General features: G+C 35.7%; 2 protein-coding genes across 4 annotated transcripts; one reads left to right on the forward strand and one right to left on the reverse strand.

Moving 5' to 3' along the window:
* Window positions 1-5,164: 5,164 nt before the first annotated feature.
* On the forward strand, window positions 5,165-7,599 carry LOC127161844 (uncharacterized). Its single transcript, XM_051104599.1, has 5 exons — window positions 5,165-5,576; window positions 6,409-6,449; window positions 6,545-6,871; window positions 7,048-7,239; window positions 7,508-7,599. The coding sequence occupies exons 1-5, from the start codon at window positions 5,566-5,568 to the stop codon at window positions 7,597-7,599; spliced, it is 663 nt and encodes a 220-aa protein (XP_050960556.1). The 5' UTR covers window positions 5,165-5,565.
* Window positions 7,600-16,364: 8,765 nt separating this feature from the next.
* Window positions 16,365-21,717, reverse strand: LOC127161845 (CD276 antigen homolog). Of its 3 annotated transcripts, XR_007827190.1 has the most exons (5): window positions 21,677-21,717; window positions 21,273-21,508; window positions 18,721-18,761; window positions 18,307-18,630; window positions 16,365-16,806 (listed from the first exon to the last, which is right to left on the reverse strand). XR_007827190.1 is itself a non-coding variant. In XM_051104600.1 (4 exons), exons 2-4 carry the CDS (start codon window positions 21,454-21,456, stop codon window positions 16,706-16,708), a joined length of 525 nt encoding a protein of 174 aa, XP_050960557.1. In that variant the 5' UTR covers window positions 21,457-21,508; window positions 21,677-21,717; the 3' UTR covers window positions 16,365-16,705. The 3 variants fall into 3 exon arrangements, 2 of the variants coding, with proteins under 2 accessions (XP_050960557.1, XP_050960558.1); XM_051104600.1 differs by lacking the exon at window positions 18,721-18,761 and having other exon boundaries at window positions 18,307-18,546; XM_051104601.1 differs by lacking the exon at window positions 18,721-18,761 and having other exon boundaries at window positions 18,307-18,546; window positions 21,618-21,706.
* Between the last annotated feature and the right edge of the window lie 5,535 nt (window positions 21,718-27,252).

Genomic DNA, 27,252 nt, shown 5'->3' on the forward strand with positions numbered 1-27,252 from the left:
ATTAAATAAATATAAATCTGTATCTCTCTTATTTAGACTGAGTCATAACATTAATTTAAATTTTAAATTTAAACATTGAGCGTAGCTTGCAAGTATGTTATCCCTTTAACTAAGGAGGAAAACGCAGCCGTCCTACGTAGTCAGCGCTCTCATGTCGCTTAGTACTGCACGCAAGGGGTGCCTGCCTCTGGCCTGTCCTTGAGCGAGCCATCCTAACTGGGAAAGTTCTTTTTCGATCAGTTCACTCTCCGAGAGATTGACTGTGATTCACAGGTGTTTCAGTCCGTCCGCCGCTTCCCACGCGGAGTGAAAGGTCTTCTCGCCGGATTCCAGGGAAACTTTAAGCATCGCTGGGTACAGTGATCTGAACTTTATGTGCCGTTCTTTTAGCTGCCTTTTTATGTTTCTATATTCCTTGCGTCTGCGTTGAATATCTAGGGAGTAGTTATTGTCCAATGAGATGATGTTGCCCTGGTACTTTAGTCCTTTTTTACTCCATGCCTTAAACAGGATTTGTTGCTTGGTCGGAAAGTGCAGGAATTTTACAACAGTTGACCTGGGAGACGCTTTAGGATCTGTTGGAGCCATGATTAGAGACCTGTGAGCGCGCTCAATGCCCAAATCTCAGTCTTTTTACAAATTCTTTTGGAATGATGTTAGATTATTATTATTTAACGCTTTTGCTGAGTCCATTAAAGATGGGTCTTTAGACCCTTCTATGAATCAGAGTTTGATTACACTAATCCCTAAACCAGATAAAGACATGAGATATATGGATAATTTTCGGCCAATCACATTGCTCAATAGTGATTCTAAAATTTTCACACATATATATGTTAATAGATTAAAAATGGGCATTAATAATTTAATCAACAAATCGCAATCAGGATTTCTTAAAGGAAGATCTATTCATAATAATATAAGGTTGGTGTTGGATTTGTTGGAGTACAGTCACCTGATAGAGGATGATGGATTCATTTTATTTTTAGATTTTAGAAAGGCCTTTGATATGGTAGGGCATGCTTTTCTGTTTAAATCTTTAAAACTTTTAGGTTTTGGTGAACAGTTTATTAATGTTATAAAAAGGATTTACAGAGACATGAATAGTTCAGTTTCCCTTCCTTTTGGTACCACACAAAGATTTCAGATTGGCCGTGGAATAAGGCAAGGATGCCCATTGACCCCTCTTTTATTTATTTTAGCTGTAGATATGTTGTCCACTATGGTTAGGCATGATTTATCGGTGAAGAAATTAGACGTATTTGGGAAAACCATAGCAAACAGTCAGCTAGCAGATGACACTAATTTATTTTTACAAAACAAAGACCAAATCCCTCTGGCTATTTCTCTAATCAATTCCTTTGGTAAAGCTTCAGGCCTCCAACTAAATTTAAATATGTGTGAACTTTTGGCCCTACACCCTACTCAAGATTTGTCCTTGTGTAACATTCCAGTTAAAGAGACAGTAAAATATCTATTTATATTTCCAAAGATTCAAAAATTAGTATGAAAGAAAATTTTGAAAATAAAGTACAAAAAGCCAATGGTATTTTGAATTGCTGGTTGCAGAGAGACGTATCAATTTTCGGGAGGATTCTTCTAACCAAAGTTGAATACTTATCCAGACTGATTTATCCAGCTTTTGCTGTAGCTCCTTCTTCAGTTATTATAAAAACAAGCAATCAAAAAATGTATGACTTTATTTGGAGGTACAAAACTCATTATATTAGAAAATCTGATATTATTAAAATGTACGAAGAAGGTGGTCTCAATGTAGCTGAATTTGAGAGTATGAATGCTATGTTAAAACTTAAGTGGCTTCAAATGTTTTTAGGTAATATTGAGAGCTTCTGGTATGCTGTGACTTCAGCTTTGTTTTGTAAATTGGGTGGTATCTGCTTTCTTCTCAAATGTGACTTTGATTTACCCAAAATTCCAGTGAAACTATCAGCATTCCACCAATAAGTCTTATTATGTTGGAAATTGGCACACACACACAATTTCACACCCCACAATACTCCAATCTGGAGTAACAAATAAATTCTACATAGAAACAAATCCTTATTATTTGAGGAATGGGTAAATAGAAAATATTTGGTCAGTATTGGATTTAATGGATGAGAGTGGTAATATGGTAATATGTTACCAAGACTATAATTCATTCACTTTAAAACACGGATTTGCTTGTCATCCAAAGCAATTCTTTACAATTAATGCAATACCTTCAGGTATAAAAATGTTAATGAAATGTTACCTTTCCTATTCCAAAATTACTGCTGTCCTTCCATCGTTATATGTTGGTGAGACTGAAATAGAGAATAAACTCTGCACTAACAAATATTTAAGACAACATATCATCAGGTCAAGCTACCCTTGTCAAATATTAAGAAATAAATTAGATCACACATTTGATAAAAATACTGTTAAATATTTCAGAACAGCCTATCTAAAATTTCCTATTCTCCCCAAGGTAAAAGAAATGCAGTTTAAAATTTTAAATGATATCCCTTCAATACATTTTTGCATTCAAAATTTAATTTTGAAAATATACCTTGTTACCTATGCAAACATTTATATGAAGATACAGAACATATATTTTTTTACATGTAGTATGTCTCAGTCTTTTTGGAAAGCTTGGCAGGACTGGATGGTAGAGATAGTTTCACTCTAACCTTACAAGATGTAATGTACGGAATAACCAAAGAGTGCTTTGTTTTGTATGATTTGATTAGTAATATTATGTTATTAGCAAAATACTTTATACGCAAATGTCGATATTTTAAATCTCCTCCTTTGTTTATTGTGTTTAAAAATGATCTAAAAGACTTTTCAGATGCCCTTAGTAAAATGAAAAAAGGCAGTAAAACAGTTTAATTTGTTTGTATTATATAATTTGTTGTAATATTATTTTCTTTATTATTATTTTTGTTTAGTCTTTGTTTTCTATTTTTATACTTGATTGTCTTTCTTGGAATATTTTGTTATATATTTTGTCTGGAATCTAATGTGGTTCTATTGTGTTGAGCATTCTGTACCAGATTTCTTTTTTTTGTACACCAATCAATGCCATTTTTTTTTTGTACTCAATAATAATAATAATAATAATAATAATAATAATAATAATAAAAAGTGTAATTTTTGTATATAGGCTTCAGACACGGGTCAAGTAGGAGACGTTTCCCATAGCGACCTCTAGAGGGCACAGTTCGAAGGGAAACGAGAGATGTTGAGATACTGTTAAGATGTTTAGCATTACATTTTCTGTAAGATAAGAAAGAAAGAGTGAACAAGCACTGACCCAGCTAACAGGACACATTCTCAAAATTTTAGTGAACATTCTGACAGGGTTTTTTTCAAAGATATGAACAAACATTGTTCCAGTAACAAATAGATCATTTGTTCAAAGTTTTCTGGTTTTTATAAGTTTCTGTTTCTCAAAACATTAGCATCGGTCATGGAGCATTTAGTGCAGAGTTAGTGCAGAGCATGGAGCATACCTGAAACATTTAGTTAGATGTTCATGTTCAGAAGCAAAAGGCAATTTGTGAGTTTAAGACTTCTGCTTTTGTTTTGTTTTTCTCTAGAATGGGGATGTTCTGGTGATATACACAAACCAAAAAACACAATGCACTTGCCCGCTTGCTTGCTCATCTGACAGCTACCCTTTTCTCCTCCCATCAGATCATAAAATATTACCTTTGAGTCTCACAGTAACTAAACAATCTGTCAGATCAAAACAAGAGAGGAACTATGAGGCAGATCTTTACGACTTGACCCCAGCTATAAAAAATAAAACAGGTAATTTATTGTTGTAGAAAAACTGTTTGTTCATTAATTATCAAAACCATCGTAATTCTTCATAATTCTTCATAATTTCATAATTCTGTCTCTCTATCTCTCTTTTTTTTTTTTAGGTCAGAATGAGGACAGCAGGAACATATAAGATGTTATTCAGGGAAACGGTTCATATGAGAAACAGAATCTAAAATATAATGTTTTCTCTGAGAAATTCATGAAATGAAGCTTCAGTTGCATATTCATGTAAGTCGGAGTACATTTTCTCATTTCATTTACTGCTGTTTATTTCATTATTGGATCAAATGTCACATCAGACACAAGGATGTCTATAGCAATAAGATAAGAATTATGTTCAGTATTAATAATAGTGAAAATTCAGTAGAAGGTCAAGTCTTGAACAAACTGAAGTAAATCTGAGAAAGATTAATGCTTAATCTGGTGGTTATTACTGACCAATATTTGATCATACTTGTGATGTCTAAAATGTCTTTACTTTTCAAAAATGTCCTCACCAATATACTGAAATGCTGAATAAGGAACATGTTTTTGCTGTTGTGAAAGGAAATGGTTTTTCAGTGTGTTGCTGTTTCTACCACAAGTGTTCTTTCTCACAAGATCTCACAAAACAGATGGGTTCTCTATATAAATTTGTTGATCTGGGATTGTTGGAAACTCATCTGCTGTATCATCATTAGCTGTAGCACTGATACGTCCACCTCTCAAAAGTGTAACTACATAAATTATTAAACAGCAGCAAGCCATCTGTTTACTGAAAACAACAACTCACTCTGTCAATAGCTCTAAATAGCTAACTGAGGCATAATTATAGAATACAATAGCAACGATCCCAAAGGTTGGCTATTGTAAATAATAACATAAAGCTGTTATCAGTATCGAGTTTATCGAGTTTTTCACAGAAGACAAAAACTGTAATCTAAAAGTAGCTAATATGTTATATTATAACATGCTTAAGACTGATGGCAGGAACATATAAAGCATCAATCAGAGAAATTATTCACTTGAGGATCCAAATTACAACATTTTATAAAAAGGAAGCTTTACTCTCACACTCATGTAAGTAGCTGGTTAAATTTACTTATTTCGTTTAATCCTTGTCATTTCACTAATATGAAGACATGTAAGGATGCCTGTAGTTACCTAAAAAGATCCGGTACCAAATTAAGTCAGAGATTGATCATGTTGGTCAGAAGGGAGAAAAATATCAAATTTGCCATAATTTCCTCAGGTGTTGTTTTAGAAACCCCTACACAGCAGTGTTAACTATTTTTCTGAAATTTAATTCCAAAGTAATATAAAAAAGTATTGTTATAAATGTACATTATTATTATTATTATTATTATTTGTCTTATATTGGTGAATTTAAGAGTAGACATGACAGATAGATGATTGGACACGGTGACTGACAGCAGAGACTTGTTCAGTATTACTGATAGTGAAGATTGAGTAGAAGTTGAAGAGTACATGTAAAAAACTTGTGAAAGTCAACTTCAGGAGTTTTGAATATGCTGAAGTAAATTTGAGTAGGACCAACAAATATCTGGTGCGCATTTCATATCTTTCACTTGGTTACTGTTGACGTCACTTACGTCTGATGTGTGCTGTACGTCTGATGTCATCCGTACGTCCGTGGCACATGGCATATTGATACGGAAGAGTTTATGACACGCTTCACTGCATTTATTCTAAAATTTAGACATTTTTATATCAATATATTTCAACAAAACATATTAATATTATTGGAGAAACATGATGATCAGGTATGTTTGATTCATTTTAAGTGAAATGCTATTTTTGGACAAACACGTTGACGAGGGCTTGGTTAGCATGCTTGTATCTGCATCCAGCTGTCATTTTTGTTTTCAAAAGCTTCATTTAAACTATGGTGAGGAGGGAAACCTCTTAAACATCATAAATGGATTATCAGTTTATCATTTATTCACAATTAACAGGTTTATCTGAAAGCTAATAGCTGCAATTATTATTTTGTCTTTAGCAATTAGCAATCTTGAATCTCACTGCGTGTGCAGTTTTATTTACACAATACCCATTTCTTGTCTTAGAACTTTTTTGATCTATTTCAAATGTTGACTACTATATATATATTATTTATTTAGTTGAAAATGTATGTATTGCCACAATTTAATAAAAAAGAGAAATGACATGACAGAATCTGTAACACTTTATTTTACGCTTTCTTAACTAGTTGCTTATTAGCATGCAAGTTACTAGAATATTAGCCATTTATTAGTACTTATTAGACACATATTAATGCCTTATTCTATATGACCTTATTCTACATCCCTAATCCTACCCAATACCTAAATTTAACAAATACCTTACTGACTATTAATAATCAGCTAATTAGGAATTTATTGAGGGAAAAGTCGTAGTTAATAGTGAATAAGTGTTATCTATTCTAAAGTGTTACCTATTTTAGTATTATATATTTTATTTTTACAATTTTTAATCGACAACCTAGTTAAAATAGCAATAAACTGTATTCAGTTTCAACTTAATCTGTCTATATGATAAATAATGAATATGTTTTTGAATATGTTAATGTTTTTTTTTTTTCTTCTGTTTCTGCAGTTGCTGCTTCCTCTGTATATTTGTAGTGCTGATAAACAAAGGTGAGCACAAAACAAACTACATTTGACAGTTAAATTCATGTATCATATATAATTGCCAGACTGTGTGTTTACAGTTGTAGTTTGTGTGATTTCAGTGTGTCTGCAGGTCACAGTAGAGGGTGTTATTGGTGGTTCTGTTGTCCTGCCGTGTTCTTCAGCTGAACATGATCTTAAACCTGAAGACATTAATGTGCACTGGAGACAGAATGGCAGAATATATGTTTATGACATTATTGAACGCAAAGATTCAGTGGCAAACCAGCACCAACGATACAAGAACAGAATCAAAACTTTCCCTGAGGAGTATGTGAGAAGAAATTTCTCCATCAAACTCACCGGTCTCACTCACGCTGATGCAGGAACATACATCTGTCACATCACACCCTCAAATGAACAAGAGACTGTGCTGCTGATCATCAACGGTGTGTGAAATTAGCTGTAGTGTGCAATGTTTTTAATCTAAAGCTGTACAGTAAATAGACTAAATAACTTGATACAATATTAGTTCACTAGTGATGTTTCAGTCTGAAAATTGCTGTATAAAAATTATATTGATCTGTTGTCTTTATCACAATGCAGTAATGTTGTTTTCTTTCAGACTTTTTTATTGCAGAAACAACAACAGAAAAAGTAACAAAAACCACTGATCAAGAAAACCAAGAAGAAACCAGACCAGACAGTGTTGGGAATTCATGGCTTTTGATCCTGGTTGGCACTCTATTACCCATACTGTTTATACTTTTCATTGTAATTATCTTTAGACAAAAGATCTCAAGCTGCCTTATGTCAGGTGAAACATTATTCTGTATCAGCTGGCTTTTCGGAAATATTCTTCATTTGCATAACATTACATTGTTCATTGACAAGATTCACAAATCAATGTTTATGTTGGTAACATTGCCATTAAACAGCCTACTGTTAAAGGGATAGTTCACTCAAAAATTTACATTTTGTCATTAATTACTCACCCTTGTTCCAAACCCATAAGACCTTCATTCATATTCAGAATATAAATTAATATTTTTGATGAAATTCGAGAGCTTTCTGACCCTCTGTAGACAATATAAGCAAGGGTCGTACCATGGTCAAGATCCAGAAAGCTAAGAACATTGACAAAATGGTCAATGTAACATCAGTGGTTCAACCGTAATTGTATGAAGTAGGGCTATGCAAATAATTGGATAATTACCATGCGCATCTCGTCAGTAATGGTGGTTCTGTGATTAGTCGTCAGCTGTCAGATGGACCGCGTTTGAGCCGTAGTTCACCTCCGATAATGAATGCGATATTGCTTAGCTTGTCAATGTAACTACAGCCCAGAGAATACTTTTTTGTAAAGTAAATAAAAAAGTAAAAATAAATAAAAAAATAACTTTATTCAACAATTCCTCTCCTCTGTGTCACCCTAACTTCGTAAAAGTCCAGCTTTAATAACTATTTTTATTTTTTGTATTGTTTGATTTATTTTTCTGACTTTTATGTAAAGTGCTTATACCATTGTATATGTACTACTGTACTCACAGCTTTCTGGTGCAGAAGACAATGTTTTGTACTGTTATATTCTTGCCTTGAGCACTTTATTCTTAATGTATAACAGAATGAGATCTTGAAACATGGAAATAAGAATATTTTTGGCTGAAGTTAAAGAACTATTAGTCTGTCAGTATGTAGGTGCCTTAACAGTTCTGTACTACAGTGTTTTATTTGATCAAATTTTATTAAATAATTAGGTATTTACAGAGAATAGTGTTTCATTGTATGCTGATGATGTCTTTATGTTTAAGACCCAATAAAATGTTTAAATGAAATGGCACACACTTTTACTCACTTTTTTATTAAAATCGAATTTTTTCATTATGTGGAAAATTTAAAGGATAAGAAAGCTGGTTTGGCTATTGCTACCAGAATGGTGAGCCCATTAAAACTCATTTAGTCATCAGTCTCATTTTTCCAGTTTATTCTCTCAACATTGTTGGTTTCTGATAACCCATAAACAAATATAAACAATTAGTATAAACAACTCACATACATAATCAAAAACACAAGAAATGGTGAACTTAAATAAATCAGCCACTCAACAACTCCACACAGGGCATGTTTGAATGTAGAGACAGCTTCTCACACAAAACAACTTTGAGACTGAGGCTTAGTTAGTAAGAAGTCACAGGTGTTCTTATCACGACTCGGTCAACCAATCAGGACGCAACAGAATAGCCACTCCCACATATGTTAAATGTAATGATTTAGTCCACTGAAGGCAAGTTTAGAATGAACCCAAGTGCAGTTTATTGAAACAGTGAAGTAATCCAAAATGCAAACAGAGACGAGACTTGAACAAACTTGACATAAACAGACTTGACTTGGCATGGACAGACTTGGCTTAACATGAACAGACTTAAACAGAAACATAATATCACCAACAGAAGGTTACAACATGAATGAATGAATGAATGAATGAGGCATTTATATAGCACTTTCATTGTGTATTGCCATTGCCAGACTCAGCCCTGCTTAGCTTCAGTGGGCAACCAGTCTTGGGCTGCAGGGTGATATGACTATGGATAACATCAATACACAACAAGGAACAATGGCTACATGAGGGCTATTTATATCAAACAATGAGGGTCACATGACAAGAACCAACCAATGAGAAACAAGACACATGACTAAGACAACCAATGAGAACATGACACATGAACAAGGGAACCATTAGCAGGAGGTGTGTTCGACTTAATGCAGCGCTGCGCAGCTCGATCAAATTCTGAATTGACGCAGTGCATGGCGGTTAGAAATTTTGTCTGACTTGAGACGGCGCTGACTGTCACATGTGGAATCAAAGTACCGCGATAGTGATTCGAGAGCAGCTGGCTGACTCAGCCGCCAAAGTTTCTTCAGAGCGGCTGCAGGAGCTCTGATGACGACACAGCTGTTTCACGATTCGCCAGATTCACCACATGACAACGACCACATGTGTTTTGGGTTTATTCTAACATCCTCAAGTCCAATAATGCTCACAAATCTGTGTTTTTAGAACAGTAAAAGCTTTTTTTTTTTTTTTTTCAAAGATATGTTGAGTCACATTTATCATAAAACACATAAAAGAATATATAGCCCTACTTTATTATTATTTAAATAGTATATGCTTATGTTGAACATTATTCTTATTCAGATGGCGCTGTATTAAGCAGTATATGAAACGTGTTTCTATTGCTCATTAAAAAGCTTCTGAAATTTATTTCACTTCATCTGTGATAGAGCATGCAAACACCACGAGAGAGATTCACTATGAGAGCAGTACATCCAACCAACCTCACAACTGCAGACCACGTGTAACCACACCAGGACCTGCACATCCAGCATCTTCACCTCCAAGATCATCTGAGACCAGCCACCCTGTCAGAAACCGTCTCAAGAAAGCTCATCTGCATGCTCGTCGTCCTCATCGGGGTCTCGACCTGACTGCAGTTCGTCATCATAACCAACTTGAGTCGGCAGATGCTTACATTCGATGGCATCTGGTACTTTAGAGATGTGTTCTCTTCACGGATGAATCCCGGTTTTCACTGTACAGGGCAGATGGCAGACAGCGTGTATGGTGTTGTGTGGGTGAGCGGTTTGCTGATGTCAATGTTGTGGTTTGAGTGGCCCATGGTGGCGGTGGGGTTATGGTATGGGCAGGTGTATGTTATGGACAACGAACACAGGTGTATTTTATTGAGGGCATTTTGAATGCACAGAGATACTGTGACTAGATCCTGAGGCCCATTGTTGTGCCATTAATCCACAACCATCACCTCATGTTGCAGCATGGTAATGCAAGGCCCTATGTTGCAAGGATCTGTACACAATTCCTGGAAGCTAAAAACATTACAATTCTTGCATGGCCAGCATACTCACCAGACATGTCACCCATTGAGCATGTTTGGGATGCTCTGGATCGCCGTATACGACAGCGTGTTCCAGTTCCTGACAATATCCAGCAACTTCGCACAGCCGTTGAAGAGGAGTGAACCAACATTCCACAGGCCACAATCAACAACCTGATCAACTCTATGCCAAGGAAATGTGTTGTACTGCGTGAGGCAAATGGTGGTCACACCAAATGCTGACTGGTTTTCGGACCCTCCCCCCAATACAGCAAAACTGTACATTTTAGAGTGGCCTTTTATTGTGGCCAGCCTAAGGCACACCTGTGCAATAATCATGCTGTCTAATCAACATCTTGATATGCCACACCTGTGAGGTGGATGGATTATCTTGGCAAAGGAGAAGTGCTCACTAACACAAATTTAGACAGATTTGTGAACAATATTTGAGAGGAATAGGCCTTTTGTGTACTTAGAAAAAGTCTTAGATCTTTGAGTTCAGCTCATGAAAAATGGGGGCAGAAACAAAAGTGTTGCGTTTATAATTTTGGTCAGTGTAGTAATGTTTCTAAGGATTGATTTGATACTTCTTACAAATTGTGTGAATAAGCTGTCTCTTAATAAGCATTGAAATAACAAACAGACAGTGGCAGAACTACAGCTTTATGGTCAAGGATACATCTGTCTGGGGATTCATAGACCATAAAAAAGAAGAAAAAAAAAAGTGTAACCCTAAAGCAGGATTGAATCCTATGATTGCTGAATAGAAACATAAGTGTTAACAAGTAACCATTAGTTTTCATGTTAGTTACAAGCAAACTAAAGCATGTTGTGATAATGCATGGTAATGGTGTTTCGACAACAGTGGTTTACGCCACAGGATTGCAGAATGACTAAAGAAACCCTTTTCCGCGTGATCATGTGAAACCCTACATTTCTTGTCTATTACCACTGCTACTTTTAGGGCAGAAGTATATGTAGTTAGAAAAAAATATAGCTAAAGTATTGCTATGGTGTGACTATTACAATAAGTAACGTAATAGTTAATACTGAATCAAAACTAGTTTGCACATAATCTATAATTGAAAGTGTTTTATGAAATAATTTGCTTATAGTTAGACTTGAACCGGTTACATATGGAAGCAGATTAGACTCATTAATAATTCACGCAAAAGACACAATGTACACATGCGTGTCCCGATTCACATGCATAAAACCCAATTCATGTGCACAAAATATATATATATTCACAAAAACCAATTCACGTGCACAAAATAAGAATATAAATTCATAAAATATGTTTCACAATTGCAAAACACAATTCACAGATGTACAACTGTATAGAAAAAATTTGAATGTTTAAAATTCATGAGTGTATCACGGACTGTGAGTGTGTTAATAGCCTTTTTTTTGCGTGTATATTTTTTAGACTTGTGTGTGTGTTTTTGAGATTTCCTGGCAGCGAACTCCTCCCACACGGGCCATACTCTTTAGCCAATCAGATTTAAGCCTGTCGATTGACCAATCATAACCCGCTGTGGGTGTCCCTACCTTACGTTATGTCCATAATTCCAGTTGCAATTCAGCTGTTGATCGTCTCATTTAAGGTAACTAGCCTAGTAAATATGTATTGTTTTATATTGCATGCTTACTTAAAATTTGAAAGTAAAATCGGTCGTTTAGACACACTCGTTAATGTGACCAGTGTAAGCCAGCAGCTGCTGTTTAGTTCAGAGTGTATTATGTTTTAATATTTATCAATTGTTATGTTTATTTAATAAATAATTATTCACGTGGATACCATACCACATTAAGATATTAAGATTGTAAACTCAGTGTAAAGCACAAAATAAGGTTTTGACAGATGGGACATATAAATAAATAGAAGATTATAAAAATACAAATTTTGGATATTTTTCAAGCAGTCTCTTGTGTTTTTGTTTTTTTATTGAAGACAGGAAAGAGCTGTCAGAACAGAGCTTGTCTTGTGTCTCAAGTCCTCCGATGGCACGCGTTCTGCTGATGATGATAACATGCACACACTGTAAACCATGTACATTTAATTTAAGTTTGTTTATGCTGCAGCCAGCAGATACTATTTATTTCAGAATTGTGAGGCTGATGATGTACAAGTAGCTGCTGGGACGCTCATAACCCTGCTGCTCCTAATTCAACCCCTGGCAAAAATTATGAGGTGATGTAAATCTAGAAGTTTCATTTGGAACTGTAACTCCTTCAAAACAGTCATGTTGCGGTCCTTCCATTTTGACAGTTTCAGCTGCATTACATTTCTTTTAGAATGGTACCCTTTGACTTTTTATTTGTTAAGGCATAAAGCTTTGTTATGCATTGTTAAATGTTCTGGTTTTATGTCAGAATTAAAACATTCAAAACAAGTCGAAATAAAGTTCAGTAAAGTTTACTGAATAATCTTTTCTGCATTCCTTTTTATGATCAGTCTGTCTTTGTCTGACCAGCATAAATTCCACAACTGTTACCAAGCAAATACAATTGCTGCTAACCATCATTGTGTGTATTGTAATCTCAAAGACTTTTACATCACAACTCAACACAAGATTAAACATGGTTAATCATAGTAATATAATATGAAAAAGAATTGAGAAAAAATGAATGCATAAAGGTAAAGTACATACAAGAGATAAAGATTAATGTGAATGAAGAGGTCTGTAACTGTCATCCAGATGTTGTTCCAAAGTGTTTAAATCCTAAAAAATGTAAGGAAAATGATTAGTGTGTTTTAATTAACATTACATGCAGTTGCACAAATCGTAATTACAAACACACCGTTATTCATATACTGAGTTCTGGTGAGGTCTATTTATCATTATATAAAGCTATGATAATAAAGGCAGGGTCAGTGCTAAGTGGGAGCTAGACTGGGCAGTGGCCACGTGTTGCTAAACAAAAACATGACAATGAACAGAATTCTTTCTTCATTTTGGCCAATATACAGGACATTCCCAGCAAACACAGAACATTCCCCTAATGTTCCCCTATGGTTCCCATTTGGTTATTTTTTTGGGAACCAAATGAGAACGTTCCCGGAACGTTCCCTGCAGGTTATTTTTAGGTTTTATTTTTACAATCTATGTTGTGGAGCAATTGATGATCTTTCTCAATGAAGTCAATGAAGCTCGAGAAGCTGAGTTCCAGATGTCAAAATAAGACATTATTGAACAAAGCAACAAAGCCGAGACAACGGTTACCGCATCTAGCCTCCGTCTGTCCGGGCATGCATTCTTATACCTATCCATGCAAAATTGGTATTTCTGTTTTTTTTTTATTGGTTACGCCTGTCTGGTTTGCCACAATTACTTACTAGCCCACCTGGCCCATTTTTAATGGTGGAATTTGGCTAGATCAGCCATTTTTAAAAATAACTTTTACTCCGCCTCCTTCTATTGGTTGGAGGTGGTCACATGGGACATACATCAAACCTGTTTATATGTTGGAAATCATCCAAAGTTCATTGGTTCGCTTAAGTTCACTGGTACAGTCTAGTGAAAATCACCGGTGCTGCTCAGCAGCATACACGTAAGGCTCACAATCTGTGTTGAGACATCCAGTATTGTAATAATCAGCATTTTGATCAGTCTGTTGATTACTGTTATGACCATACATCATTTGTTTAAGTAAAATAATACCATATTGAGTATAATAGCATAATATGTCTTAAGAATACACAATACAGGTTATTTTTTGGTTTCATTTTATAACCTAAAAAGAACCTTCCCAGAACGTTCCCTGCGGGTTATTTTTAGTTGTCATATAGGTTCCCAGAACATTCCCCTAACCTACAGGGAACGTTCTATTTGCGTTAAGAAAACTTTCCTGGCTAACCAACAGGGAACATTCTGGGAACCAAAAACTAACATTCCCAGAACGTTCTGGGAACCACAAATTGATAGCTGGGTTGTGGCTAACACAAGACCGCTCCATCTTTGGCAACACTATCTGTTTTCATAGCAGCCGCTGGCTTACACTGGTTACCTTAACGAGTGTGTCTAAACGATTGATTTTACATTAAATTTTTAAGTAAGCATGCAAGATAAAACCTTACACCTTTACTAGGCTAGTTACCTTAAATGAGACGATCAACAGCTGAATCATAAGCCGTTTATCAATATGCGTTCTTGTCTGTACTTGTGTTCTTGTGGACTTGTGAAACGTTATCAGTCGTCGCCCAAGTATTGTTCCAATTTAAAGTTCACGTCTAGCCAAGTACAGTTCAAATCCCCGGATGTGTTCTTGCTCCGCCCCTTTTATCAAGGATGCATCAAGAGGAGACTTGTGCGAACTTGAGGCAGCCATGTATCCCAGAATGCATTTCGCACCAATCAGCGAGCGTTAATGGCGGAGCCGAAAACCTGCATAATTTTCAAAATATTACTGTTATTGTCTCATGAAATGAAGTTTTAAGAGTACTTCAGGTGAGAATGTTAGTTGTTTGTATGTATTGTTTGTATGTATTAGTTGTTTGTTGTATGTTGTTTAAAACTCAAATCTGCGGTTTATTTACAAAGACTGCGCCTATTTGAAAATTTGTTTCACCAATATCGGAGATGTGAGTTCCAGGTGAACACCCGGTGCTCAGTGCTTATGTATCCCGCAGAGAGAGCCTCACCACGGCTAGTCCTTCTGACGTATGCCGCTGGTCCTCACGTCTCTGTAGTGGTTAATCAAGAGATATAATTCATTTTGGGTAAATCTAACAGCTAATTTTTGGTCTCGTGAATCTATTATTTATTCCAGGGCATATTGTTTTGCCTGAGGACAAAGTTATGCTTCATAAATTATTTATCAATCGTAATTCAACGCTGACTTTTTAGCATGCATTTGACTGAATTGTTTGTTTTTGTCTTCATTTCCGATTACACACGTCTCTTATACTTTATACTTATACTTTTATAATGGCTAATATTGTTCATTAAAACTGACATTTAACAAAAAAGGCAGAGTTGTGTTTGTCATGTTTCACAGTGCACATATTGCCTAAATCACATATTAATATGTTTTATTTTTTTAAATGAGTACGAAAAGAGGGTTGTGGTTTATATTTTGAAGAAAACAAAGAGGCAGTGGTGTTATCACTTCGTTTTATTGTAATGCGTGTAAGCATTGCATGAACCACATTTTTGTCGCTATTAATATGTTTAAATGAAACAGAAAAGAGGCCGTGCTGTTTGATATAATATTTCATTTCACTGTAATGTTGTACATTCCCTGAACTACATTTTTGCAGCTATTAATTTGTTTAAATGAAAACGAAAAGAGGCAGTGGTGGTTGATATCATATTTCGTCTTATTGTAAATACATACAATGCATTATATTTTGGAAGTAACTTGACCAACACTGGTTGCAGACTTGCCATCTAGTAGCTTTGCCTCTACACACCTGCTGGAAAGTTTCTAGTATGTCTACTAAGAGCTTGATTAGCTGGTTCAGGGGTTGTTAATTAGGGTTGGAGCTAAACTCTGCAGGACACCAGCCCTCTAGGACCAAGTTTGGGCACCCCTGCTATAGACTCTCTTTCCAGCCATAATAGCTCTCTAAAGATTGTATCAGTTGTAGGCTGAAGTACGTACTTTAAGTTTAGCCCTGACATCAGCATTTCTGGTTTGGAAATGTTTTAATGCAGATTTTTGGGATGATGTTTGTGTATTCCTCAATGTCTGTGCCTGCTGCATCCCGAAAGATCTGTCAATCTGTTGTTTGAAAACACTGTGAGGATGGAATTGTCTTGAATGTGTCTGCTATTCCAAAAACAACCAGGCAGCACATCACTATAGATTGCTAGGTAGCCTTATAGTGTGTATAAGGAAGACACAGAAACACACAGATTCACTCCTTCTAACATTCTGTTTTCTGTTCTTCAAACAAATCCTTTGTTCATTTATCTTTTTATTTATTATTCTATCTGAAGCTGGTTCAGCAACAATGAAAGCACCAAACTCATTCTCAGACTCCATTTTTTAAATTGTTTTTTTTTTATTGAAGAACACAGTATAAGCCAAAGTATAAGTCAGGTTTATACCAAGTTTTACAAATTAGAAGTTAGTGCAGTATGACACATCTTACGCTGATTAGCATTCAAATTAAGGTCAGCATTATTATTAAGCAAACAAATATTAGCATACCTAGAAATAACTCTGTCACATTATCCCAAAGTTTACTAATGTGTGGATAATCATAGAACATGTGCATATACGTCCTCACAATATTTTAATTTCATAGTGAATGAAAGAGAGAAGACAGATATCCTACTTCATGCTTCTGACTCAATGTTTAATACAAAAGCTAATGCAGTTGCTGCAGGAAAGCAAAGCTACAGTACAGGTCTGTCATTTACAACATTTCTCTTCAGAAAACTACAGTGAAAATAGAACCACTATAAAGCCAGGTAATATAATGCAAACCCAGAGCAAATGCAGCGATGGCAGCGGTCTCTCCTGTCCAGTGGATACTGATCCTGTAAAAAAAGGGAAACATTACCTCAGTGTGATAAAGGCAACAGATCGATCTATAATTTACACTGCCCTCCAAAATTTTGGAAACACCCCTGGAAAAGTGTGGTTTTGGATGATATCAGCATAAATCCTTCTCATTTTTTGGTGCAAATACATTAAAGTAACTTGACATTATCATTGAAGACCAGCAATAATAATTTTCATTTTGATTACATAATACTGGCAATATATAAATGTCAAAGTCAGACATGCCCCTTTGCCAGCTGTAATGCCTGGTTACTGGTTTAAACTTGGCCCAGGTTTTTAAAAGATTTTTGGGTCAACACAGCTTAATAGCTTCAACAATTGATTGTCAGTTAAGTTTAGAATACAATGAACCAGTTATCACAATTTAGGTCAGATAGTTTACACAGCTCTTGCCAATCAAATGACTTGTTTGGTCCAATTTATAGAGAGTTTCCATGTGTTTGTTGACAACATGGCCAGGTGCAAGCTGCTTTCTCTGGAAACACATCAGTCTGTAATAGTTCTAAGGAATGAAGGCTATTCAATGCGAGATATAGCCAAAAAGTTGAAAAATGCCACTATTGCTTGGAATGAAAGGCAAAGTCTGGGTCATGTACTACTGTCCGCCGGATACTCCAACAAGCAGGTTTACATGGCCGAATATCAGCTAAGAAACCACTGCTAAGATCAAACAACAAGAAAAAGAGACTGCAGTGGGCAGGGCAGCACAGAAACTGGACAGCAGATGATTGGATGAAGGTGCTTTGGACGGATGAATCCAAATTTGAAGTTTTTGGCTTAAAGAGACAAAGAGTTGGTGAAAAGATGTTAGATGCCTGTATCACACCCACTGTGAAGCATGGAGGCTTAACCTTCCAACAAGACAATGACCCCAAGCACACTTCCAAGCTGTGCAAATCCTATTTGGAGAGAAAACAGTCAGCTGGCATCAAGTCTGTCATTGAATGGCCTCCCCAATCACTGGACCTCAACCCAATTAAGTTACTATGGGAGGAACTGGACCGTGATGTCCGTAAGAAGTGTCCAACCAGTGTGAATCATCTTTGGGCAATCCTTCAGGAGGCTTGGAGTAATATATCAAGTCAATGTTTGAATAAACAGACAGCTCGAATGCCCAGATTATGCAGAGCTGTAATAGCTGCTAATGGTGGATATTTTGATGAATCGAAAATGTATGTTTTTTTTTCTATCTATAAACTGTTTATGTAATAAAATAGCTTTTTGTAGTTTGTGTTGTCCCTTATCAGTGCAAAATTATCACAAATTAAAATAGATTCATGCCAATATTGTCCAAAACCCCACTTTTCTAGGGTGTTTCCAGACTTTTGGAGGGCAGTGTATATACAGCAGTATTCAGACTGGAACCTTACTAGTAAACTTCAGATATTGGATCAATCTCTTGCAGTATTTACAAATTTAAATCAAACAACTTTAAATTAAAAAAGTTTATGCACTAATCAAATAGTTTCACATACCATTAATGATCAGCTTTACAGTCTTAAGTTCATCTACGTTTTTGATGTAGCAGATGTATTGTCCTCCATCAGTGTGTTTAAGATTGTTGAGTTTGATGGAGAAATTTCCTCTCAGATACTCCTGAGGGAAAGTTTCAACTCTGTTCTCATACTCTGGGTCCTGTGTCACTGGCAAAGTGCTGCATGGAATTATGTCACATACAATCTTGCTGTCATTATGTCTCCAGCTCACATCAATGCCTTGGAGTTTAAGATCATGATCAAGAGTTAAAGAACATGACAGGACAACAGAACCACCAATAACAGCTGTGACCTGCAGACACACTGAAATCACACAAACTTTAACTATAAACACACAGTCTGGTATTTAAACGTTGGATAAATTTCAATCTCAAATGTAGTTTTAATTCTCACCATTTTTTATCAGCACAGCAAATACACAGATGAAACAACAACTGCATAAACAGAAAAGGTTTTTTAAACTTCCTCAACTTGAATAGCATGATTCAAGCAACGACACTGATGCTACAAAATGCTATTTTTTAATCAACAGGTTTATAACCATTCATGTTTTAATGCATTAAAGATGTTTAACCATTTTTCCATGTCAATAAACGCTACATTGTTATAATTTGACAGTACATGTTCTTTATTCATCTTACCCTACTGGTAAAATCTTAATTTCACTGTAGAACTGGGCAAATCATACTACTACTAAAACTAACTACACATGAAACACAAACATGAGACAAAAGATGATAATACAAAATGCTAATTGCTAACAACTAAATCAAAATAATAGTTACAGCAAATAAACATGATAATCAAGTTTATAATAAACTGTTTAATGCATACACAATGTTTAAAAGTTTTCCCTTTTCAATTCTAGTTTAAATACACATTTGACAACCCAAACAGCAGGCCAAACAAGCAGCAAACTAACGTTACATCAGATCTTTATTTTTGAGAAATATGTGTTTGTCCAAACGTACCTGTTCATCCTGATGGCCTAATATGTTCAATATATACTTTATTTGACTATATTGCTCATAAATATTTCTAAAATTAGAGTGAAATACTACTTTTTCAGCTCCTCCGGCACAATGGACTGTGCGTCGTCCTACAGATGACGTCAGACACACGCGACATCAACAGTGAAATGATCAGAAATGCACTCTAGATTAAAACTGTACCCTCTAAAATACTTCACAAAATTTACCCGTATAATTATCCGTTATCAAAATTCATAAACATTACCAACAACAGCACGTTTTGGACTATAGGAAGAATTTTGATCTGAAATGTTCTTTTTTTATTTGCCCCAAGAAATGTTAATTCTAAGATGTTGTAAACTCACATATTTTGTGTTGTAAATATCACACCCACAAACTAAAATTTGCAAAATGCATAATTGTAAATTATTCTTAACAGAAATTAAATAGTTCCAAAATTCCTTAATAACAATCAATAACAAAAAGAATGATACCTAACATGAATGATGATAAGTAACATTTGAAAAACAAAAAACAATTCAATTAAAAAATAAAGCAAACAACACACTCATGATCAGTGGTTAGGCTTTAGATGAGATCGGGCCACTTCATGATATTTTATTAGTATCAACAATTAGCCATCATCACCTGATCACATTTTGTCTTGAAGTGTCTATGCGCACACTGGTTAGTCTTAAAATCTAATATGGCCTCTATATGCAACTAGCCCATTATAAATATGCCTACCTTTAAGAAAAACATACTGGTATCTATTATAGCATCTTGTACAATGCTTAAATGTTGTAACTGTTTTTAAGACATATTGCCTTCGTTACTTAATGCCTTGATTAAGCGTAGAGGAAGTGAACCTTTCATACCTTTCACACTTTCTATGAAAATATTTCATTTTAAGCACACAATCTTTAGAATTCAGAGACAAACCATCAGTCCATTCTTGGAAATGGTTTGAGTTTTAGATGATTAATGGCATCAGTAATGTTCTCCAAACATGGATTGATCACACATACATCCCACTAATTTTACAACTAGGTAGCAAACTAAGAAAGTCTGTAACTCAAAGAGGAACTATGACTTGTGGAAAGTAGCACAACATTGCAACATTATAACTTTGTAGAAGAGATAAAAGACGTTTAGTTTAAGACATTAAAAAGCACTTTGCATTTCCCAGTCTGACTTCAAAAGCATCTCAGCTGGTATTCAAAATGAGCTTCTGAACTGCATATTTGGCATCTTTAAAGAAGATGTCAGTCATGCTGAGACTATCAAATGTTCAAATGTGTTTATTTTAGAAATATGAACATTATAACAGATATTTAGACTTCATCTTAACAATTTTTTGGATTTTGAACCTAATGTTGTGTTGCTTTTAGTTTGAATGTTGGAGAGGCAAGTGTATACTGTGCCTTTTTATTTAGTGCTTCAAAAATATAGATTCATCCATTAACAGTAACCTGTGTATCATAGGCTGTGAATTTTATTTTGTCTTGGTTTCTATTTTCATGGACTTCAACTTTGTTTTCATTTGTTCCTTGTCCTTTGTTGTAGTTTCCCGCTACGTAATAGTTAATGTTTTTTTTTTGTTTTTTTTTAAATGAAGTATCAGCTAATTTTATATATTTTGCCTGACTAGAAATATTTGAATGACCAATAATAGTCTTTTTTTTTTTTTTTTTTTTTTTTTTGTATATTCTGTTTTCTAACATATTGTGTACTTTTTTATATTATGTATTTTTAGCATTCCAAAAGTCTGAGCCAAAGAGGTCACTTTTTTTCTATTAAAAATATTATTGGTTTGTTTGTTTAATTATACAATGTTGTTCTAAAAAAAGATATCACTGCTTACATACACCTACCAGTCTTCACAGTTAGTTTTTAAGCATATAGTTTTGTGACAGGCACTATATTACTGAAAAGAAAATGTAATACAACTAGCAGTTTGAATGCTTTACCCACCTTTGATGAAGAACTGGACTTGACTGGTGAAGCTGGAATACATCCCTCTTGACTCTTCAGTTGACTTTAAACAGGAACTATTGTTTGTTTTTTGGTAAGTTTGGGTTAAATTTGTAATCCTTTTCATGTAGTCCTTTTCCTCAGGTGAAATACAACAATATACAAAGCATCCCAGGAATTCCATATTAAAGATTTTACTTTGGAAGCATCTTGTTCTTCAGGTGTCTCGTGATGACCTAAAACGGTTTAAAATAGTTAAGAGAAACAACAATATATATATATATATATATATATAAAAGAAAAAATTCATTAAATAAAATAAATAAACAGAGGGATGTGACTTACTTAATTTGCTAGCAAGTAATTTTCTTTTTGTTTTGCCAGTCTAAAAAGATTAGCCTTACCTGTCTCATCTACTGGTGTTTACATATGGCAGAGGTCTGAGAGACTGTGCAGGAGAGGAAGAAAACAGAGAGCATAGTTGTAATGGGAGGAGCAGAATCACATGACGACAGCCAATGAAAAGTATTATATGAATTCCAAGCCATTGCCACTTACACAGAAGCACAGATTCTTGTTTTGAAAATACCAGAGACGGCAAAAGTACACACATCCTTCACTCAAGTAGAAGTACAGATACTCATGTTTAAAAATATTCTGGTAAAAGTAGAAGTACTGACTACACTTTTTTACTTAAGTAAAAGTAAAGAAGTATGGGTTCAGACATGTACTTAAGTGAAAAGTACCCATTTTTACTACCTGTTTTAGTGTCATGCTGGTAACTGGACCTCACGTCATATTGACACATTAATACAAAATACAGTGGGTAGGGAAAGTATTCAGACCCCCTTAAATTTTTCACTCTTTCTTATATTGCAGCCATTTGCTAAAATCATTTAAGTTCATTTGTTTCCTCATAAATGTACACACAGCACCCCATATTGACAGAAAAACACAGAATTGTTGACATTTTTGCAGATTTATTAAAAAAGAAAAACTGAAATATCACATGGTCATAAGTATTCAGACCCTTTTCTCAGTATTTAGTAGAAGCACCCTTTTGATATAATACAGCCATGAGTCTTTTTGGGAAAGATGCAACAAGTTTTTCACACCTGGATTTTTCCTCTGCCATTCCTCCTTGCAGATCCTCTCCAGTTCTGTCAGGTTGGATGGTAAACGTTGATGGACAGCCATTTTTAGGTCTCTGCAGAGATGCTCAATTGGGTTTAAGTCAGGGCTCTGGCTGGAACAGTCAGGCAGGGCCATTCAAGAACAGTCATGGAGTTATTTTAGCTGTGTGCTTAGGGTCATTGTCTTGTTGGAAGGTAAACCTTCGGCCCAGTCTGAGGTCCTGAGCACTCTGGAGAAGGTTTTCGTCCAGGATATCCCTGTACTTGGCCGCATTCATCTTTCCCTCGATTGCAACCAGTCGTCCTGTCCCTGCAGCTGAAAAACACCCCCACAGCATGATGCTGCCACCACCATGCTTCACTGTTGGGACTGTATTGGACAGGTGATGAGCAGTGCCTGGTTTTCTCGACACATACCACTTAGAATTAAGGCCAAAAAGTTCTGCTAGTTTAGTTATGCTAAAAGTGCTACCGCCAAACCCAGAGATCAGCTGAATGGATTCAAAAACAGAACTCAACTGTTTAACTTTAGGGGAGTTGGAAAATGAACCTATTTTTTTAAAAAAAATGGAATGTTCCTTTAAAATGGCTTAAATACTATAGATTTAACAAAACTATATTTTCTAAATTGCCTAAATGTCAAAATTAGTACAATAATGATTACATCATGACACTATCTTCACAGAAAAATCATAATACTGAACATTGCATTATCATGAGTCATATTTTTCTCTTACCAAATTTAACCATGGTTTAACAGTAAAAGTATAGTAAGCATGTTTTTGTTGTTGTTGTTGTTTGTTGTTTTTGTTTTTTGGCGGATTGATCACAATCTGTTTTAATTTACAGCCATAGTTTTACTACACATATCATGGTTAGATTATGGTTAGTGTAGCAAAATCATGGTTCATTTGTGGTTACCATGTTTAACTATAGTAACCATGGGTTTTGGTTTTAATTTTCGTAAGGGTTGTGTTGTTATCTGCCCTAGATCCCTCTGAACGTATTACAAAATGATGTTTTATAAGATTTGTTTGCTAAATTATTACTGTAACTTTACAGTTGATAAAAATGATGTCCTTCAGCATAGAGTTTTTTGAGTGCTGATAGTAATAGTTTCGTTAATAGTACTGCTGCTGTAGTTTTGTCTTCATTTACTCAGCATTAAACTGCTAGCAACTCCTACCCAGCAAACAGGGGACATCCCCCCGGACGTTGCGAACGTCGGTTTAGGTCCGCAGTACATCCGCTTTGTAACGTTTGCTGATTTGGTCCTCTTTATGACATGCACACACAAACCAAAAAAAGAAAAATATTTTAACAAATAGAAAAAAAGTACTGTTAACAGTTAACTGTGTGTTTATTCCTTGGATAGTTCAATTTTGTCTGATCTGACTAATGGCATGTTTACATATGTTAAAATGACCTGTAGCGAAAGTTCGCTACAGGTCCCCACAATGTTTTCATAAACGTCCCGCAAACATCCGTGGTATGTCCCGCGAACATCCCCGTTTCATCCTCCGGACGTTCCACAAACGTCCCCGGTATGTCCCGCGAATGAACTCGCGACGTCTTCTTGACGTCTAAAGAACCCTACACAATGACATCCAGGGGACGTTCGCAGATGCCATTCAGGGGACATTGTGGTGACCTTTTTTTGTTAGCTGGGTAGCAGCCTGTTTACAGATGAAGTAGTTTTGCCTCTATGAACCACCCGAGTGACTTGCAATGATTGCTCTGATAGAAACCGTTTTGGCAGAGACACGTAAAAAGTAGTCAGAGAAATAAATAGTGAAGTAAAGTACTGATACCAGAAAAATCTACTTAAGTACAGTAACAAAGTATCTGTACTTAGTTACTTCCCATCTCTGTTCAGTAAACATGGGTCGTAGCAGCGAACACACCATGTGATAGTCAGGCTGAATTTCTGACACCATGACAATGGCTGTCTTTGAACCTCTTTCACTGTATGACATAGGAGCACAGATTAGGAGCCAAGATCACAGAAATTGGCACAATTGTTTCACGATGCCAATCTTTTGTCTGGGACAGCAGAAAATCGTGCAGTGTGTAGAGGGCTTTAAACAGGAGCACGCTACCTGAGGACGCCAAGCTACCAAGATAGAGTTTTTCAACGGGATCAAAAGTTGCTTAGTGTTGCATTTATTTCTTATTTGATCTCTTTGGAATACCATGGTATATATCCCTTTTGCTTTCTTCTTTTTATGTTTTGATTTGGTATCACCTATCATATAATTCTGAGTTAGTTAATCAGCAGATAAGTGCAACTCCATTGTCATCAAGCAACTTCAAGAATTAACAAATCAACAGGAATAAATCATCAGCACTGTAAGTAAAACCTTCCTTGTATAGGGTACAACAGGGCTAAAGGTGCTCCGGAGTAAAAGGCGCCTTTGATATTAATTCTCTCTAAACCACTAGATGGCACAAAAACATGGTGTAGCACTTTCCAGAGCCTTCGCTTTTCAAGATGCACGTGCAAATTTGTCTGATCCTTGACATGATCACGTCCAGCAGCATAAAGTTGATTGTGTGCCTACTTGATCTTGTCAGGATCATGGACCTGTTTTGTTGTGTTTATGTTCCTGTTTTCCCTTATATGGTCATGTTCCTGTCCTTGTTTAGTTTGATTATAATCCCTTGCACTTGTGTTACCAATTAGCTTATGTATTTAAGTTCCTGTCTGTGCATTCCTTGTTTGTCGTGTCTGCTCGTTGTTGCATGTGTCTTTTCAAGCATTTGCTGTGGATTATCCCTTGCGGTTCTCAATCAAAGTACTGTTTATGTTTACTCCACATCTCCTGAGGCAGTGTTTTGTGACAGATCTAATAATTTATGTTTTTTTTTTTTTTTTTTTTTTTTTAATGTTGTAGATTTAAGTAGCAAATGAGAATCACTACACTAAATGAATGCATATATTTTGAGATATTTGAGATATTTTTTTTCTTTTTAATGATTTTCAGTTTAGTTTAAGTTTAATACAATTATTTTGTTTCTGTACTTATACATTTTTATACTAACATATTTTAATGACTATAATTATTGAACAAAAAATAATTATTTGTATTTATCAAAAACAGCATAAAGTAGTACATACTTTGCTAAAGTGGTTGTTTTGAACAGGGATTAACTCAGACATGGAAAAACAAAACAAAACAAACAAAAAAAAACATTATTTTAGATAAAGTATTTATATCTGTGCTGTGTGCCTTTTGCCCCCTGCTGGTGAGCCTTTTACCCCATATGTGGGATAAAAGGCCCTCTTTGCCACCTCATACATTTATAAGATTTTAAAACAAAATAAATGACTTACATGATTTATTGTCACACAAAATCTGTTGCTCCAGAAATGTTCAATACAACGTATATATATATATTTTTGCAATTATACATTTTAGGCACAGTGGACAGTAATTTTTTTTCTTAAGCACTTAGCACTTTTAGCCATTGAAATGACAAGACTAGTCCTAACATTATCCTGAAACCCAACCCTAAAATCTGATTGCTTGATAGGAATATTGATCTAAGATGGTGGTTTTCAAACCGGTCCTGTGAGCACCCGCAATACTGCACATTTTGTAGGTCTCTCATATCTGACACACCCATTTCAGGTCTTGCTGTCTGTACAAATGAGCTGATTAGTTGAATCAGGTGTGATAGATGAGGAAGACATAGAACATGTGTAGTGTTCAGGGTGCTCACAGTACCGGTTTGAAAAGCACTGATCCAGGACTAACAAGGATGTTTATCCAGGAAACATGTTCTATCTAGCAAAATCACTTTCACTTCTAAGAAAATGTTCTTCAGAGATCATCCTTGTACTCTTTGCCCTTGTATGTCAAACATACAGTATGTTTTGCTGTGTTTTCAGTAAAGGTGAAAGTCTAAACATCGCTAAAACATTCAGCTTAGAAGTAAAATTGTGTAAGTTATTAAGCCTTGTTTTCAGAGAATATACTTGAATTAAGTCATTAACCAATCAAAATGTTCTTAAGCATTAACTACAAAATAAAGGAATGTTTATGCTAAAAGCTAAAAACAGGTATTTATGGTAATAACTGGTCTAACACTGGTAACAGTATCTTAGGCCTTTGACTCTCTGCTGTGTGGCGCCCTCTATTGGATAAATCCTGAACCAACTCTTTGAGATTTACAGTGACACAAGATATATAGCATGAGCACAATGTAAGTGATACTGTAGATTTAACTGGAGACTGGAGACAAGGGGATGGCAGTTCCAGGTGAAGCAGAGGGAGTGAATACCCAAGGTGAAACTGGAGGTTTGATGTGCACGGAGGTCATAGGTGGAGCTATAGGGTCGAGCATCCCGGGCTAGGCTGGACTGGTGCACACTCAAACCAAGGCAGATCAACATGACCCGAAGGACTGAGAAGAAGCAGTACAGGCAGGGCTGGAGAACTGGGAAGTGCAGATGGGGTGAACGAACCAGCTTAATGGGGCCACCCAAGCCAGACATACAATTCAGGTATGGTCACTTTTGCCACATGCAACAGGTTGAGATGGCGGAAGTGAGAGGCAGGGTGGGAGCATCAACATATGAGACTTAAGATAGGAAAACTGAGTCTGACCAGGATCAGCAGAGAGGGAAGGGACTTGGCACAGAAGAAAATCAAGACATTCAGAATTTCAGGCTGGGGATTGCTGGAACTCCCTGATTCAGATGGACTGTTTTGATCATGATTATTACTTCCTCATCCAGCTCCACCAAGATTCCCACAGTTACAGAAGTACAACCAGACACACACACATGGTCAAGACTGCTCAGACAGCTTTGGCTTTTGTTTGTTGCGGTTGCACGCTTAGAG

Source organism: Labeo rohita, unplaced genomic scaffold (assembly GCF_022985175.1).
Source record: "Labeo rohita strain BAU-BD-2019 unplaced genomic scaffold, IGBB_LRoh.1.0 scaffold_750, whole genome shotgun sequence".
NCBI classification, from domain to species: domain Eukaryota; kingdom Metazoa; phylum Chordata; class Actinopteri; order Cypriniformes; family Cyprinidae; genus Labeo; species Labeo rohita.